This window comes from Hippopotamus amphibius, chromosome 1 (genome assembly GCF_030028045.1).
Source record: "Hippopotamus amphibius kiboko isolate mHipAmp2 chromosome 1, mHipAmp2.hap2, whole genome shotgun sequence".
Taxonomy (NCBI): domain Eukaryota; kingdom Metazoa; phylum Chordata; class Mammalia; order Artiodactyla; family Hippopotamidae; genus Hippopotamus; species Hippopotamus amphibius.
Window position 1 is genome coordinate 12,703,260 of NC_080186.1, and position 18,197 is coordinate 12,721,456.

Consider the following 18,197-nt stretch of genomic DNA (forward strand, 5'->3'; position numbering starts at 1 on the left):
TTTGGGCCAATCTTGTACCCACCGAGTCAGAATGTTCCGGGGGGGGTCTGGGGGTCTGGATTCTTAACAAGCTTCCTCATGTGTCTCATGGGCAACCAGCTTAGGAGCTACCTGGTACTGTAAGCGTGGAGGTCTGAGGCCCAGACAGAGGAACGAGTTTGCTCCAAAGACAGTGCCGGACCTAGAACCCTGTCTCCCAACCCCTGTGCAGTGTCTGAGCTGAAGGCCAGGAGAACTCGGCTGACAGCAAGGAGGCAGGCGTCAAAGTGCTGGGTCTGCACAGAGATGGAGCCTGGAACTCAGGTCTTAAAGGGGTAAGTGTGGGCTGGCTCTTTCACAAAGACCCCTACTTTCTGCCACAGCGTTCATAGCTTGGAATTCTCCTCTCTGAGAGTCATTCCTTGGAGTGGTTTTCTACTGAAAAGGAAATAACCTTGGAATTCTTGAAAAGCCATCAAGATTTCAGGGCAGGAAACTAACTGGTCTGAGCTGGTGTCTATGGACTGAATGTTTGCGTCTTCCCAAATTCCGATGTTGAAGTCCTAACCCCCAATGTGATTGCAGTTGAAGAGAGAGCTTTTGAAGATAATTAAGGTTAAATGAAGTGACGAGAGTAAGGTCCTAATCTGATAGGATTGGACACTTTGTAAGAAGAGGCAGAGAGAGCGAACTCTCTCTCCACATGCAGCAAGGACAGGCCACGTGAGCCCACAGTCAGAAGGCAGCTGGTTGCAAGCCAGGAGGACAGTCCGCACCAGAACCCAACCATGCTGGTACCCTGATCTCAGACTCCCAGCCTCCAGAACTGTGAGGAATACATTTTTGTTTTTAAGCCACCGAGCCTGTGGTATTTTGTTTTGGCAGCTCGAGCAGATTAAGACACTGGCTTAAGGAGAGATAACAGGAAGGACACGGAGCTAGAGGAGGAAAGTACCCTGGGCTGATGGTTTTGCTAAATCTCCAGCCCTCGGTCTGAAGGTTCCCAAAGGCTGAAGAGGGCTCAGAGGGATTTAGGTGGATTCTCATGGGATTTGGGACTAAGATATAGGCACAACTCTCTGCCTCAAAGGCGCATCTGCTATTTCGAAGTCCTGGTGCTCCTGAAGAGTTCTGCACTGTGATTGAGCATCAGCATCATGGGTGCTGTGTACATCTTCACATTTTTTTAAGGCTACAGATTTGTGGATCCCATTCCCAGAGGGTCTGGCTGGCAGGCCTGGGGCAGCTGAAGTTGTGAACCGTGGCCAGGGTTGCGTGGGAGCGTTAGGCCAGTGGTTCTCAAAGTGTAGGAGCAGCAGCGGCGGCAGTAGAAGCATCACTGGGAGCGCTTGTCAAAACAGGGATTGCCCGGCCCCTTCTCAGCATTTCAGAAGTTCAACAGGCCTGGAGTGGGGCCTGAGAGTTTGCGTTTCTACCACGTGTCCGGGAACTGGTGGTGCTGCGGGTCCAGGGGTCACAACCACTGGTCTCGACGTGCAGCCATGCACACTGGTGCTTGGAGCCCTGAGATGGGATGGCCAAGCCCTGAGTGTGTGTTTGTAGAGGCCACCAGGCAGGGTCTCTTCGTTCCAGGCCACAGACTGTGGGGGTTACTGGCAAAGACCACTGGTCTCGGACACCGGCAGGAGGGCGTGGGCGAGGGCTGGGAAAGGAGCTCATTAAAGCTCCAGAACCGCTCTGTTTCTTGTCTGTTCCCTTCTAAACCCCTCAGCCCATCATGGGGACACTGGGCTGATCTGATGCCGGACACTTGTTGGCTGTGGTCTGCTGCCCTCTGTTCCCACCCATCATTAGGAGAGGCACAGAGTCTGGGCAGAAACCCTGGATTGGGGGCACATGTGCAGAAGATCTGGGTTCAAGCCCAATTTTGCCACTGCCTTGCTGAGGGGGTCTTGAGTGTGTCCCTTGTACCTTCTGAGTGTCCATTTGTTGACCCATAAGGTGCAGGATGACCGCCCATCCCTCCTGTCCACAGGCCTTGTCTCTCATTCTTCTGGGGTCGGGGGCGGTGAGTGCCTGCCTGCCTCATGGTGTTACCGTGGGGTGTCTGTCCTCCTCTGGACTGTAAGCCCCCGAGGGCAGGGTCTGGTCTCCTCCAGAGCCTAGCACAGGGCTGGGCACATCACACACACTCAGCATAGAGGGTAGAGCCGAGCAGGACAGAAGGGAACCTTTTAGAAGCTCCAGGCAGCAAATCCCAAAGGGAGGTGTGCATACCCGTGTAAGATGCTTTTAGGTGGCACATGGATTCACTATTTAAAAGAAGACATGTATTTGTTAAATGTATTATCTTTTATGGCAATTGATAAAGGCTGGGCATTTACGGTAATCATATAAGAGTTCCACTTAAAGGTATAAGGAAAATAAGAGTTGGTGTAAAGAAAAATTTTAAGTTAATGGTTTTAGAGGTAGAATATGCTTTTGGTAAAAATCATGGGACTCTGGGCAGTTGTGGATTCAGATCCAGGAAACATTCCTCTAGTGCAAGTCCCGGGTTTGACTACCAACCTACTGGGCGGCTTTGAGCAAGGCACTTGTCTTTTCTCATTTTCATCAAGTGTAAAACGACAGGATGGGACTAGGTCAGAGGTGGCTGGAGTCTGAGGAGCGCAGAGGGGGCAGGCCTGGACAAAGGGGTGGGGAGGGAGGTCCTGAGAAGCTGGGGACTTCTCTGCTAGATTCCCAACCCCCTTTAACCAGAGCCACCATTATTTCATCTTGTTTATATATTGGGTTTCTGCATACAACTCTATTTAGAGAGAATTGCTTTATAAACTCACAGGGCAGGATGATCGCTTAGGGCCCCGACTCCGACAATAGTTGCTATAAGTGATGCTTCCTGACACCTTCATCCCTCTGAGCCAGCGAGAAACTAGATGAAGCCCCAGAGGCTTGGGGGTTAACGCCCCACCCACACTGGAGCTCCAGGGCCCCCACACCCACCCACCCCAGCACCAGCCCTGCTCTGAGCTGAGCAAACAGCTATTCTTGGAGCGGCCCTGGCAGAAGCAACAAAGGCACTCATTGTCCCCTGTGGATACTGGTGGCTGCCTTCCCCCCTCCAGGAAGAACCTCTCTGGATCCTCAGCAGAAACCCAAGAGCCAGGGGCTGCGGGCACCTCGATTGTCCCTGGAGGCTGCAGGGAGGGGCCCAGGAAGTTACGGAGGGAAACAGAGCAGGGATGGTGGTGGCCATGACCTCCTGCTTATGGCAAAGAGGCTAAAGATATGTAGATGGAAGGACAGGCTGGGACCACGTCTGCACTGCCCACCCTATCCCAGTGCCCAGGACATGGCCATGCTCAATATATATTTCAGGAATAAATGAATAGGTGGACGCACCCTTCTTGGTTTCCCAAACCGTATTATCAGAGCGAGAAAATGAAAACAAAAGCAAAAAAGAAATCAGGTTACTTGCCTGCTTGAAAATACTCAGTGGCTCTTCACTGTCTACCAAACAATAAAATCCAAACTCTGTAGCCTGGTATTCACCCAGTGGCATTTAGTCACTGGCATCTCAACTGGATTCCCTGGCCTCCCTTCCTTGCCACTCCTCCCACCCTCTCAACTCTCTGCATTGTTTCATCTCACTATGCATTTTGCAAATGCTGTTCCTTCTGCCTGTAATAATTTCCCCTGACTTCTCTGCCTGGCGACGGCCCATTCCTCTTTGATGACTCAGCTCAATTGAGTTGTCTCCATCCATGTTTATTTTCCCTTGTGGCAGTTTACCTCCTTGAAGGTAGAGATTGTATTTTCTTTTTGTTTCATCACCTGGCTTAGCACAGGCATGGTAAGTAAATGTTTGCTGCAGGAAGGGCTGGAAGAGGGGACTTAGTGGTCATTCATTCACTCAACATGTATTTATTGAGCACTTACTACGTGCCAGGCATATACTAGGGGGAGAGGTCCTGGGGGGTAGAGCAAAAAAGATAATATGTTCTCGGGGCCCATGGAGCAAATATTCTAGTGGAAGAGAAACACTTTCAATGGATTATACAGTTATGTGATCACAGTTGTGAAAACTGCTCTAAAGAAGTATGGGGTTCCATGTGGTCCTGGCCTGGAGGTTAAGAAAGGATTCCTGGAGGAAGTGGCATTTGAGTCGAGGTTTAAATTCTACACTCTAAACGACGGACAAGACTTAGTTACACCAGTGGTTCTTAAATTCGAGCTGCATCAGCAACACCTGAAGAGGCTGTTAAAATACAGGTTGTCGGGCTACCCCCAGAATTTCTTTTTTTTAAAAATTTTTTTTGGGGGTACACCAAGTTCAATCATCTGTTTTTATACACATATCCCCATAACCCCCAGAATTTCTGATTCAGCAGATGAGGGTTGGGGCCTGAGAAACTGCATTTCTTTTCTCCCCCCAACTTTGTTGAGGAAAAGCTGACAAATAGAATTGTATATATTTTAAGTGTATAGCAGGATGATTTGATACACACACACAGTGGGAGGAAACTGCATTGCTAACAAGCTCCCAGGTGACGCTGCTGCTTCTGGTCCAGGGACCAGTGTGAGAACGGTTGAATTTGGACAAAGTGAGGAGAGGAAGAGGAGCAGAGATTTCCAAGCAGCAAGGACAGCTTGCTTGGGTGATGGCCCGAGGTAGATGTTAGCCCAGCATGTTCGAGAAACTAGAAGGAGGTTAATGTGTCTGGAGTTCGTGAGCAAGGGGGAGGGAGAGTGGTGGGGGGAGAGGACCCAGATCATGGCAAGGAGCTGGCCGTTCTCCTGCGGGCACCGAGGCTTCTGAGCAGAGGAGCCGTGATCATTTTTGCACTGCAGGCAGATCCCCCCCAGGTGCAGGATGGGGAATGGATTCAGGAGTCAACCAAAGGTACTTTGAGCAAGACTGGAAAGTAGTGCCAGATATACTGATAGAAGAGGGATGTTCACTGTGCCCAGCCCAAGGGAATTCTGGGTGCTGTGAGCTAACATCTGCTTAGCCCCACAAATGCTGTGTGGCCTCTAGGGAGCCAGTCAGCCTCTCTGGTCTTTGCTCAGTCAGTGGGGAGGGTCACCAGTTTGGCCTCGCAGGGCTGGGGCGCTCACTCAGCCCTGGACTTGAGGGCAGGATGTGCCTGCTGCTCGCTGGCATCTGGCTCTCCCAGCTTGTTCCACCTGCCCTGGGCCTTGTTAACACCAGCGGGGCTTACTCCACAGTGAACCCAGCTCCTGGCAGCCTGGGTGTGACATCCTGTCCTTGGGTCTTCACAGGGATCTGAGGGGGTTTGTGGGTGCCAACATGGCGTGCAACCCCATGGCACACACCCTCCAGGAGCTGCCCGGTGTGGTGGTGGCCAGAGCTCTGGGGTGGGAAGCTGGTCTGGACAGGGATTGGTGAAGATGAACCATGACTTTTGTCTTCAGCCCGCCTTCTCTGTGCCTGGTAAGCTCAGCAGCCTCTCTCATTAGGCACTGGTGCCTCCAGCTGCCCAGGGGCCCTCTCCTTAGGGAAGAAACCTATGGTCACTCCCTCCCCAGACACGTTCAATGACTCCCTACTGCCGCAGAACAAAATTTAACACCTGAGCCTGGCATTCAAAGCCTTAGTTTAAACGTATCTACTCTCTAGTCTTATACTCCAGTCTACAGAAACTATGCCCTTTCTGCCCCCACATGTCCTGACTTTCTTGCCAGGTACTTTGCTCCTACATGGCCTGTCCTGGTCACACTGTGAACCCCTGTCCATCCTTCAGCTAGGTTGTCACCTCCTCTAGGAAGTCCTCCCTGATCTTATCAGCCAGGACTCATTTCTCCCTCCCTTTTCTGGTGCTTCAAACAACGCTTAACACCTGTTCAATGTTTCTCTCCTATGAACGTATTTTGAGGCCATAGTTCACTATTATTTGTTTTAATAATATTATAATAAACCCAATACTAATTCATGAAAACTACTTACTGATTACTATGTGCCAGGCACTGTTTCAAGCCCTTGGCCCACGTGACTTCAGTTCATCCTTTCGATAACCTCACAAGGCCTGTATTAATGTCATCCCATTTTATAGATGAGCATGTTGAGGCCTGCAGAGGGCAAGCACTTGCTCTGAGTCTCAGGGGCAGACTGAAGCGGGCAGGGTGTGGAGCAAGCTCAAGTGGGCTCTGGGCCTGGCTGCACCCTTCCTGGGAGAGGATCCAGAGGTTACAGTCCTCCCTAAAGATCCTTCAGGCAGGGACACCTGGCAGGGCAGTGGGAGGTCTGCCTCAGGAGAGAATCAGATGAGAAGCCCCCTATTTATATTGCCCCTGGGGATCAGAGGTCCAGAGAGGCGAAACCAAAGGCTGGCTTCCTGCCCTGGGCTCTCAGGTGAGTGACCAGGATAAGCAGGCTTGGGCCAGTCAAAGCCCCAGGCATGGGGTCAGGCACAGCTGGGCAGGACAGGGCTGCCACTGAAAACTGGCCTCCCCCAAAGTTGAACAGGTGTGACTGTCCAGCTGAGAGTGGGCACTGGGGTGAGCCCCTGCCACTGTGTCCCCATCCGACTCAGGCCCTGTGGGTAGGGAGGGAAGGTCTCAGGGACCCCAGCTGTGCAGGGGGCTGTGGGCTCGAACCACAGGGTGCCAGGTGCTCCTCAGAACCCTGCCACTCCCTGGGAGCTAGCCTTACACCCGAGCCTTGGAGCGGCTCCTGCAGGGCTTTTTTTTTTTTTAAGAGTTGAGGGCCCTGGGTGTTGTTCTAATTTATGGGGCCACCTGACCTGGCCTGAATTCCACCTACTGTCATTCCCTCAGGAGCAGGTGCTGCTCTAGCCAAGCTGGGCCACATGCTCTTGACCTTCCACTGGCCCGTCCAACGGTACCCATCCTTTGAGGCTGGGGGTGGAGAGCCCAATGGTAGGCCAGTCCACATATATCCCTGGCCACACCCATCCATTCATTCACCCAACCAAGGAGCCCTTCAGTGACTTGAGGGCAGGAAGTTCACGGGAGCAAGGAAGGTAGTGAGCCGGGAGAAGGTGCACCTAAAACACGAGTCCTAGAAGGCAGTCCAGCAGAGTGGTCAAGGGCCTGGGCTCCGCACTACCACTGTGTACCAGCTGTGCCATCTTGGGCAAACATCCCTTACCTCAGTTTCCCCCCAAACAGTACCTAACTCATGAAGTTGTTGCGAGGCTTAAACACATGTAAATTATTAAATACACGTGAGATGAGCGTGCAACGTGCCCAGGAGGCTGCCTGGTACAGAATTAAGTTAGCTAGTAACAGTAAGTAAACAATAGGATCTGCAGAGAAAAAAACAACAGTCACGAGGTAGGGAGTGACCGGGGCTTGGGGTCAGGCACCATGAAATGGGGGGAGTCAGGAAGGCTGCATGGAGGAGGTGACGTGAGCTGAGATTTGCCAGGCTTGCAGAGGCCTGGGGGACAGTGCTCCAGGCAGAGGGAACAGCGCCTGCAAAGGCCCTGAGGTGGGGATGGGGGGGCACTCAAGGGCCAAGAGCATTCACAAAACCAACGTATGAGGTTGGAGTGGAGTGTGTGCAGGGGAGTCAGCAGGAGATGGGATCAGTGAGGCGGGGCCTGGCTCCCTATGGGAAGAGGGGGTCATGGCACCCCAAATCCTCATCGCTTCAGACTGGGTCACAGACCCTCCCTGGCCTTTGTCCTAAGGATACCTTCTAAAATACTCAGACCAACCAAGGGACAGAGAGCGGAGGTCTGGGAGTGAGTTGAGGGAGTGAGATGGGATGAATGTCGATTTGGCAGGCTCTCCCCTAAGGCAGCACATGTAACTGCCCTGTGCCCTGTTTTTCCAGCATTTTACTATGCCAACGCCTAGGAACTCCTGCCCTGGTAACCTCTTTCCTATCTTCTGCCGGAGCGTGATGGGCAAGGCCCTGCTGGGAGAAATGGCTAGTTAGCCTCTGCCTTGGGGTATCTCAGAGAAAGGGGCACAGGATCACCCCTACTTCCTACTTCATGCGCTCATCATGAGGTCAGATGTAACTAGGAGCAAGCCCTGTAGAGGCAAGAGATAGTCGATATCATCATCTCTGCCCTGAAGCTCCTGCAGATCTCAGGGTATGAGTCCTGATCTCTCTCTGCCAGGGAGAAAGGGACACCTGCCCAATTGAGAACTCTCACCAGCACCCCCCCCCCCCCCGCCCCCTCACCCTGGACAGATACATGAACCCAGGGAGGGATACAAGAAGCTGTTTGCGCAGCTTAGCTTATGGGTCAGTGGGAGAGTCGGGCAGAGTGCAATCACCTCGTTAATTTACGCCAAGGCTGCCCTTTCTCAAATCCTTCCAGGCTCTGGGGGTGTCTGGCGGAGGTAAGTGGGGAGGATGAAACCGACACGGGGGTGCCACTCAGTGCCTTCTCTCCAACTCCAAGCCAGAGTCACATGGGGACCCAGGCCAGCCCCAGTGGAGAAGCAGCTGCCAGCTAAAGGAACCGATGGGGGAGATTGTGTGGACAAGGAGCACATGTACCAGACCTAACAGAAGTACACTCTAGGGTGGCAGAAGGAAACAGCAAGTATCTTTAACAACGATCGCAAAGTAAATCTCCAGGGAAAAAAAAATCTTCCTTTTTTCTGTGCATCTATTTATAGCTTGCGGGAGGCCAGCACTCAGAATATGGCTGGGTCTGGTCATCATCCCCAAAGGATAAGTTTTGCTGGGAAGGCGAAGGTGACCCTTAGGGCCTGCTGAGGAAGGGGCAGGCGAGGCCCCTGCTGTGTGTCTGAAGGGGAAAGGAGGTCGTGTGTACATCTCAGGAAAGGGGGTCCAGAGCCCTTGGGAAAGGGGGTGGGTGTTGAAGTCTGTTCACTAGCCTTAGTGACTCAGGAGTGAGGGGTCAAGACACCACTCCCTCACTAACTGGGCCCAGGGTCCACCAGATCTTGTCCCTTGGTGTCTCCTTGGAGACTGGAGACCCTGCGGGTACCACGCGGGGTCTTGAGTCAGGACCTGTGTCTGGGTGGGGAAGGGCTCAGTGGGAAATGGGGTCAGTTGGGGGTAGGTGAAGTCTCCGGGGGCAGTGGGCTCACGACTTGGGGGGAGGGTGGGAGGGACAGGCTGGAGGCCCATCGAGTTCAACTTGCTAGTTTCAGGGTCACACAGACTAGAATGGAGATTCCGAGCATGAGTTCTGAGCCAGACAGAACTACATCTGAGTCCTGTGTGATATCAGTCAAATGGCTTCACCTCTCTGAGCCTCACTTTCCTCATCTACGAAATGGGATGATACTAGCATGGTCTCCAAGGTGTGTGGGGAGGAAGACAGGAGATGAGGCATTTGGTCTGTAAGTGCTCACTAATACCTCCCGCTATTAATACTGACAGTCGCTCTTAGCACTACAGCTATCAGGAGTAACACCGGCCCAGTCTCCTTAGTTTCAGAAGGGGCATCTGTCCACTGGACCAGTGGTTCTCAACTGGAGGTGACTTGGCCCACCGGGGACTGCTGGCACTGTCACAGTTGGGGGGTTGGTAACAGGGGTTACCAGCCAGGGATGCCGCTAAACATCCTACAACGCATGGGACAGCCCCTGGCGACAAAGAATTATCCAGCCCCAAACGAGGTAGCGCCCAGGTTGAGGAGCTCTGCTCTAGACCTGCACTGTTCAGCACGTACAGCGGCCACCAGCTTCCTGTGGCTACTGAGCGCCTGAAGTGTGGTTAGTCTGCATAGAGATGTGCTGTAAATAGAAAACACACATTGAATCTCGAACGCTTAGCGTGAAAAAGAGGATGAAAACTAGCTCATTAATAATTTTTATATTGATTACATGTTGAAATGATAATATTTGGGATATACTAGGTTAAATAAAATACATATTATTATAATTAATTTTACCTATTTATTTTCACCTTAATATGTGGCTACTAGAAAATTAAAAATTACATGGGTGGCTCTATTTGTGGCTTGCATTCCACTTCTGCTGGACAGCGTTGGTCCAGACTGTACTGCTTCTCTCAGGGGTGGTGGAGAGTCTTAGGGGAAGTGCAGGGGGGAGGGGAGGGTCTCTGAGGCTGTGGCTGGTTTCTTGAGAAAGGACAAAGGGGGTCGTCGCATGTCTGTCCCCTGCCAGAGGGAGGATGAGCCCACACCTCCCCTGCTCCCTGCCCCCACACGGGCTGGGCCTCTCTCTGCCAGGACAGAGGATGGCAGGGGGCCTGAGCCTGAACCCCTTCTTTACTCCCCACCCCCCCAATGACGGCACCATGCCAGCCTTTCAGGCTGCACTCAAAGTGCCCCAGCGAACAAACAGGCGGGTGTGGGTGACAGCTGAGGCTTAGGGACCTGAGCGTCCTGGCTCCCAGCCCGCTCCCTGGCAGTGCCCAGTTAGGACTGGGGGTGGGGAAGGGCGAGGAGTGCTCCCAGGCCACGCGGCCTGGACCACACTCCACTTCTGTGTTATGACCCTCAGAAAGCACCCCTGAGGTTTGCATGGGGACGACTGAAGCCAGGGGCCGATGAGTGGAGAGGGTCTCTGGTCTGCATGGCGATCGGGCCGTTTGCCTTCAGGGAAGGCCAGTGCCTGCCGAGGAGGAGGCAGGAGACCGGCCTGGCAGGGCCACTGGAGGTGACAGAGAATGGGCTGGGGAGGGTGTGTGGGAAGACACAGAGATGGGGTTTCGGGGGCCCTGGGAGAGGTAGGGCGCTCCAGATGACAGATGATTTGGGAGCGCTAAGCCATTGTGGCACCTCCAGCTTAGCTCAAGGCACAGGGAGGTTCAGGAGACTTGCCCAAGGGTATCAGTGTGGGGTCCCCACCCCCTGGGTCCTGCACGCTCCCTCCTCTCAGCACTGACCCCCTCCGACGCGAGCAATGAGGAACATTTCAAATGCCTGGAATAGAGAGCTGCGGGACCCCACTCTGGGCTCTCCACCTCTTCACTCACACCAGCCACACCTTTGCAAGGCCCGCCCCATGCACGGTAGGGAGATGGGTCATTGGACTTGGTGGCTTCCTGGGGGCTGGGGGTAGCGGTGGGGCCCTGACTTCAATCCCCCCACCCCATGTCCTGCTGTCTCAGAAAGCCTGCACCCCGCCAGAGTTCGTGGACAGGAGAAAAGGGCCCGTGGGAACAGGGTCTTGAAGCAGGAGAGTTCTGACAAAGACCCCCACCTCCATGCCCTAGGTCTCGTGGAACAAGGTCCCTCCCTGACCTCAGGGTGAAGTCAGGGGAAGGCATTTGGGGATAGGGAGCTCACGGCCAGTGCCTGGGAACAGGCAACCACCAGCAGCCCCCACAGGGTGAAATTGGAGCCTAGGCAACCCCTAGGGCCAGATCCCTCCCCTGGACAGCTCCCCTCTGGCCCTGCCCCAGCCCCCAGCAAATCCTGGAGGAAGCTCAGCTGATCTGGGAGTGGGGCGAGGGGGTGGGCGCGGGTGGGCGGTGAGCTAGGAGGGTCTGAGAGCATGTGGGAGGTGCTGAGGGGACAGCGGGGAAGGGAAAGAGAAGACGGTGGGGAAGCTGAGGGGTGCTGAGGTCCTCCTGGGAGAGGGGCTGGAGAGGCTCAGGTGGTGGGAAGACTGGGGTGAAGGGGTGGGGGTCTCGGAAAGGAGTAATGAGGGTGCTGGGGTGTGTTAGGGTGTTTGGGAGGGTTTTCGGATTTCGGGGAGGCTGCCACGAGGTTTGGGGGCTGTCAGGTTTCTGGGCAAGGTTCTTAGGATTTCTGGGCGCGGGAGGCCTCGGATAAGGGACGACTCGGGCTAGAAGCAGGCTGTCCGTGTCCCCGAATCTGGTGAGGGTCTCGGGATTTCTGGAGCCCAGATTTCGGGCCGAGCCCGGGGTCGGAGGGGGTGTTGGGCCGGCGCGGTGGCCCGGCTCACCTGTAGACGTCGGTCCAGAGGCGCGTGCCCAGCACGTACACCGCCTCCACGCGGCTCCCGTACTGCAGCCGCACCGTCCGCTCGCGCAGCATCTTCCCTGCAGTGCTCGGTCCTGTGCCCGTCCTCTCTAGTCTGGGTTCCTCCCGGCGCACCTGCCGCAGGTGAGCCCCTCCAGCCTCCCGCAAGCGCTGCGGCCGCCGCGCTCCGCCTTTATCCTGCCGCCGGTGGGCGGGGCGGCCCGTCGGCCTCTTCTCGCAGTGGGCTATGGGCCCGTCCGTCAAGCGTGGCCACGCCCTCCCCAACTCATCCCGCGGGCGCCCCCCGCCCCCCACCGTCTGGGTGAGGTCAGCAGTTGCCAGCTTCCTCCTTTCATTGGGCTGATTTGCTTATTCTTTCATTCAACACACTTTCAGTGGGCCCCCAGCTGCCCGGCTCCAGGACACAGGGCCAGCCTCCCCTCCGGGCGCCCCCAGCCCTGCGGGGCAGATAATGCAAATGTGGAGCTGCCATAGGGGCGGGGACTGGAGGCCCTGGCCCAGAGCGAGTGGATGCGCTGAGCCGGCCCAGGGTCGCGGGATGGGTTTGCAAACTAAGGCGAAGGGTGGAGAGGGAGCTTCCTGACCAAACCGGGAAGCCAGACACAGCCTGGGTGGGAGCGTGGAACTCAACAGCCTGCAGGGCCAGAACGCCAAGCCAAGGCGTCCGGTGGGTGGGCGACGGGAGCCTTGGCCTGGCTTCCTCAGCGAGGCGTGCTTGGTGGTGGACGTGAAGGAGGCCATTCTAGCTGCCCGGGATGGAGATGTCCCGGGGCAGGGTCCATGAAGACCCCTGCTGGGGCTACTGAGAGCGCTGGAGAGAAGGGGCTTGATCTGCCCACTGTTTGTGGACTGAAATGTTCCAGTGGGGGACAGTGAGGGGCCGCCGGGCAAAGGCAGCTGCCCCTGCAGAGGTCAGTTTGTGTCTTGTGGAGGCTGAGGTGCAGGATGACATCCAGTGGGGGCCTGAAGCAGCCCCCACCGCATCCCCGGCCCTTCCGGCTCTGAAGCCAAGCCAGGGCCTGTTCAGATAATTTGCATATGACTGAGTGGTCCTTGGTAGAAGGGGCAGGAACTGAGGCGTTCCTGAGAGGGCAGAGGTTATAAAAAGGACATGGCAGGCTGTAGGGGATGCATGTTTGGGAAGGGGGGAGGTCTGCTGGGGGGATGGGAGCCCTGGGACCTGGGATGGCGTGCATCTGAAGAAGAGAGGCTCACAAGTGCTGAGACACACCCAGACGCCTGACCCCAGTGGCCTCCTCAAGGCGGCCCAAATTAGGAGATGGCCAAGAGCCCAGCAGCTCCTGGGAGGAGTGTAGGTGGGCAAGGGGGAAGCCCTGAGTTGGGCTGGGGGGCATCTGCCCCCAAAGCGCACCCACCCAGGGAGACGCTGGTAGCTTTCGATAGGCACCCTTGGCCGCTGAGTGCACCGTCCCATCAGGAGGCAGGGTGGCCACCTGCCAAAGAGGTAAAAAACGTGTGCAGCTCGAGCTGGCTTCGAGGTCCCTGAGATGGGCTCTTGTGTGGGCATCCCTCTACCGGAATTACTTTTGAGCCCCTGCTATATGGCAGATACCAGGTGTATGCCAGGGTCCCTGCCTTCCTGGAGATCATATAGCACAGCACCACCATCTTTTCAGCCAGAGTCCGGGGAGAAGAATTGCACCCCCACCAAGTCTGGGCAGGTCACCGCAGGAGCAGGGGAGTGATAACATCAGGCACAGTGGTGACTGCCAGGAGAAAGGGGATGACACCAAGCCCTTAATGCGTTCTTTCTGAGTGCCAGGCACTCTTCCGGCGGCACTTTTGACGTATTAGAATTAGATCATTGTACCCTCCCAATAAACCAGCCACTTTACAGATGAAAAAAGCAAGCCGCAGAAACGTTCAAGAATTTGCCCTCAGTCTGGTCTCATAGTGCCTAAGAGTGACAGATCCAGGAGAGGAACATGCATGGGTGCTGTGGGGTGGGGGTGGGAGTAGGGGGCAGGGTTAAAGCAGGTAAGAGCAGAGAAGGAATGTTGTCTCCTAATTGGCAGAGAGGAATCCCAAATTCTAATCCCAGCCCTGCCTTTGTGGAACCTTGGACAGTTCACCCTGCCTGCTATGTGTACTCTCATTCCCCTCATCTGTGAACGAAGTGATCTCTCAGCCCAGATGTAAAGATGACATGACATGAGACAATATATGGAAAACACTAGCACAGTCTCTGGCACAAGGTGAGTGCTCAAGAAATGAAACTCCCTCTTCTTTAAAAAAAAAAAAATGCCACCCAGGCCCAGCTGACCCATGCTCAGGGCTCCTGTCCCTGGCTTGGCGCCTGCAAAGTTGTGTCACAGTGCCTGGTTGGTGGGACGGGTCCCTCCGGGTGCCCAAGGGTTTAAAATAGCTGAAGTGGTCACAGCTGTCAGTGGATTCAAGGCCGGAGGTCTCGCCCATCACGGCTGCTCCCCTGGGGCTCAGAAGAGCCACGAGGCATCTCATGGTGACTTTTGGGGAAGGCCAGCAAAGGGCAGACATAGCTTAGGCCAGTTCTGGCTCTGACCCGCACCCCACACCCCCTACTCACTCTGGCTCCTGCCAAGCAAGTGGCTGGAGAAGCTGGGCTGGGAGAAGCTCCGTCTGAGCTGTTCCCTGCTGTGATCCTTTACTGAGGGTCTCTCTCTGTGCCAGGCCTTGGGGGGACCTGGGAGGTGACCCAGATATCTCATGAGCCTGCCTTGTCCTCAGATTCACTGAGGGCATCATACAGGCAAGAATTTATTAAAAAGAAAGAAATATATAAGTAATACCTGAGCATTTCTTTTTTTCGGCTGTGCTATGACTTGCGGGATCTTAGTTCCCCAACCAAGGATCAAACCCGGGCCCCCTGCAGTGGAAGCGCAGAGTCGTAACCACTGGACCGCCAGGGAATTCCCCTACCTGATCATTGCTGGAAAAATAATTTAAAAAAGGTCACCCATGACTCCAGGACCAGAGATGACCATTGTGAACATTTTGGCCTATGATCTCACGGGGCCCTCACACGCAGGGGCAGTTGGTGACTGTGGGTGCTGCTGTGGGTGACTGTGCCTACTGAGCCCTTAGGCTATGCCAAGAGATGCTCTAAGGGCTTCACACCTCTTAGCTTGTTTAATCCTCCCAACAAACCTATGAGTTGGGAGCTATTATTATCCCTAATTTGCACAGAGGCACTGACCAGCCTGGCCATGAACAGCGTGCATGGCCTTTGGACTTGGCAAACCTGGGGTCAAGTCCAGCTCAGCCTCTCAGTAGCTTGGGGACCCCTCGGGGCCTCGGTTTCTGCCTCCCTGGAGCAGATACTAGCAGTACCCAGCAGCTGATACACAGCAAAATGCTTAGTGCATCAGGACCATAGACTCAAGTCCTAGTAGATGGTCATTATTTTCTATGCCTGTATATAGTTAAGTCTTTGTAAAAATAGGCTTCTGACAGTACATGCTATTTGATTACACACTTTAAAAACCTCTGTGAAGCATGCATTCATACCCCTTCACGTTGTCCAGAACTTCAGAGTTTGCAAATCGAAGCAAGGTTCTAATTAGCTGAAGAGACTCAGGGAGGGAAAGGGATAGGTGTAAGGTCCCCCAGCCAGACAACAGAGGAAGGAACCCAGGGCAGGGAGTGGACATCATTCAGTGAACCACTGTGTGCCAGGCTGTACTGGGTACCAGGTGGTCTGAGATGTGAAAACAGGCAGCCATAGTACAGCTGTGGCCTTGAGGGAGGGGGAGGGCAGGAGCACCGGGGTGCCCTGTGATCACCTTCAGGCTCCCCCAAAGCCACCCAAGCAGATGGCTGCATCTAAGATCGTCACATACAGAGGCTCCGGAGGGGCCACTGAGCCAGGGCCCTGGGGGCCCAGAGGATGGGAAGCAGGGCGGCCATGCAGAATAAGGGGATGGAGCTGGGTGTCCAAGATGAGACCAGGAGGGCGGGCTGGACGTGGGGAGGAGAAGATGAAAAAGAGTGTTCCCCATGGAGGGAAGTACAGGTGCAAGGCCTGGTGAATTCCACCTGGCCAGGGCTGGGGGTGGGGAGAGGCGGCCCTGGCCATGGCCCCGTCACACAATGCCTTATCGTATAAGTCACGTAGAGGACTTTGGGCTTTATCTTAAGGTCACAGGAAAGCCTAGGAAGGACCTTGAAACATGGCAATGACACGATGTGTGCTTTAGGCAAATCACTCTGGCGGCCATGTGGAGTTGAGTTCAACAGGAATTCTGACGGGGGGCCAGAGTGGTGAGGTGATGGGACCTGGGTCATCATCCCCAAGACAGCTCCCCTGTGCCCAGGGACCTCCTCGCCCCCCGACTCTGCCCTCAAGAGCAGCTCCCCATACCCTGGGGCTTTCCTTGGTCCCTCATACGCCCTTTTCCCCAGCAAAGCCCACCCTCTCATCCCACGCCTTTGGAAGGGGTCTCTGGCCAGCCAGTGAAGGGATTAATTCTGCTTCTGTTCCAGCCCTTGGTCCTGCCAGTTATTCCACTTAGGGGGAGGACAGGGCTGGGGTGTTACATTGTTATATTTATGCAGTGGCTGGATCCAGGCAGTCATTCAGCCGCTAATACCATAGGTATTCAGAATGAGGGGCGTGTGTCCTGCTCTATACTCATCCTTCAAAGCCTTCCGGGGCTACCGTCACCTACAGAAATTTATTTTAAGGAACTGCTGCATGCCAGTGTGGGGGTTGGCAATTCTGAAGTTTGTAGAGTAGGCCAGCAGGCTGGCTGGAATTCGGGTAAGAGTTGATGCTACAGTCTTTTTTAAAAAAATATTTTTATTTTATTTTTATTTATTTTTTTTTGCGGCATGCAGGATCTTCTTTGACGCATGTGGGATCTTTCGTTGCGGAGCGTGGTCTCTTGGTTGCAGCGCTCCAGTTTCTCTGTAGCTGTGGCGCATGGGCTTCTCTCTAGCAGGCTCCAGAGCACATGGGCTCTGTAGTTTGCAGCACGTGGGCTCAGTAGTTGCGGTGCGTGGGGGGACTCTTCATTGCACTGCGTGGGCTTCTTTCTAGTTGTGGCACTCAGGCTTAGTTGTCCCCCGCATATGGGATCTTAGTTCCCTGACCAGGGATTAAACCCATGTCTCCTGTGTTGGAAAGCAGATTCTTAACTACTGGACCACCAGGGAAGTCCCGATGCTGCAGTCTTTTTATTTATTTATTTATTGGCTGTACTGGGTCTTCATTGCTGCACACAGGCTTTCTCTAGCTGTGGTGAGCAGGGGCTACTCTTCATTGTGGTTCACGGGCTCCTCACTGTGGTGGCTTCTCTTGTTGCAGAGCACGGGCTCTAGGCGCGTGGGCTTCAGTAGTCGTGGCTCGAGGGCTCTAGAGCGCAGGCTCAGCAGTTGTGGTGCACAGGCTTAGTTGCTCCGAGGCATGTGGTATCTTCCTGGGGCAGGGATCGAACCTGTGTCCCCTGCATTGGCAGGCGGATTGTTAACCAGTGTGACACCAGGGAATTCCCCCGATGCTGCAGTCTTGAGTCTGAAGTTTGCAGGCAGGGTTTCTATGATGTATTCTTGAGACAGAATTTCTTCTCCTTCTGGAAACCTTAGTCTTTGCTCTTGAGGCCCATCCACACTATGGGTGGGGGTGTGTGTGTGACATGTTACACAAAGTCTATTTTATTTTATTTTATATTTTTTGGCCACAACAGGCAGCTTGTGGGATCTTAGTTCCCTGACCAGGGGTTGAACCTGGGCCTTCAGCAGTGAAAGCTCCATGTCCTAACCATGGACCACCAGGGAATTCCCAAAATCTATTAATTCAAATGTTAATAACATCTTAATAAAAAAATGCCTTCATAGCAACACCTAGTTGGGTGCCTAACTACAACAACTGGGAGCCAGAGCCAAGCCAAGCTGATGCTTAAAAGTCACCATCACAAAACAAAACAAAACAAAACAAAACAAAACAAAACAAAACAAAACAAAACAGTAACCATCACAGGGACTTCCCTGGTGGTGCAGTGGTTAAGAATCTGCCTGCCAATGCAGGTGACACGGGTTCCATCCCTGGTCTGGGAAGATCCCACATGCCACGGAGCAACTAAGCCCGTGCGCCAGAAGTACTGAGTCTATGCTCTAGAACCTCTGAACCACAACTACTGAGCCTACGTGCCACAACTACTGAAGCCCATGCACCTAGAGCCCGTGCTCCACAACAAGAGAAGCCATGGCAATGAGAAGCCCGCGCATCTCAAGAGTAGCCTCCACTCTCTGCAACTAGAGAAAGCCTGCACAGCAGCAATGAAGACCCAACACAGGAAATAAATAAATAAATTTATTAAAAGAAACAAAATAAATAAAAGATAAAGCCTCTTAAAAAAAAAAAAAGAA

At 54.1% G+C, this 18,197-nt stretch overlaps 1 protein-coding gene across 1 annotated transcript in view; it reads right to left on the reverse strand.

Annotated features, from left to right (window-relative positions):
* Positions 1 to 11,885, reverse strand: part of PADI2 (peptidyl arginine deiminase 2) — a 45,186-nt gene extending 33,301 nt beyond the window's left edge. Inside the window, exon 1 of the mRNA XM_057744487.1 lies at positions 11,794 to 11,885. Coding sequence (XP_057600470.1) covers positions 11,794 to 11,885 — 92 coding nt within the window. The remainder of the gene's footprint in view (positions 1 to 11,793) is intronic.
* Positions 11,886 to 18,197: the final 6,312 nt, after the last annotated feature.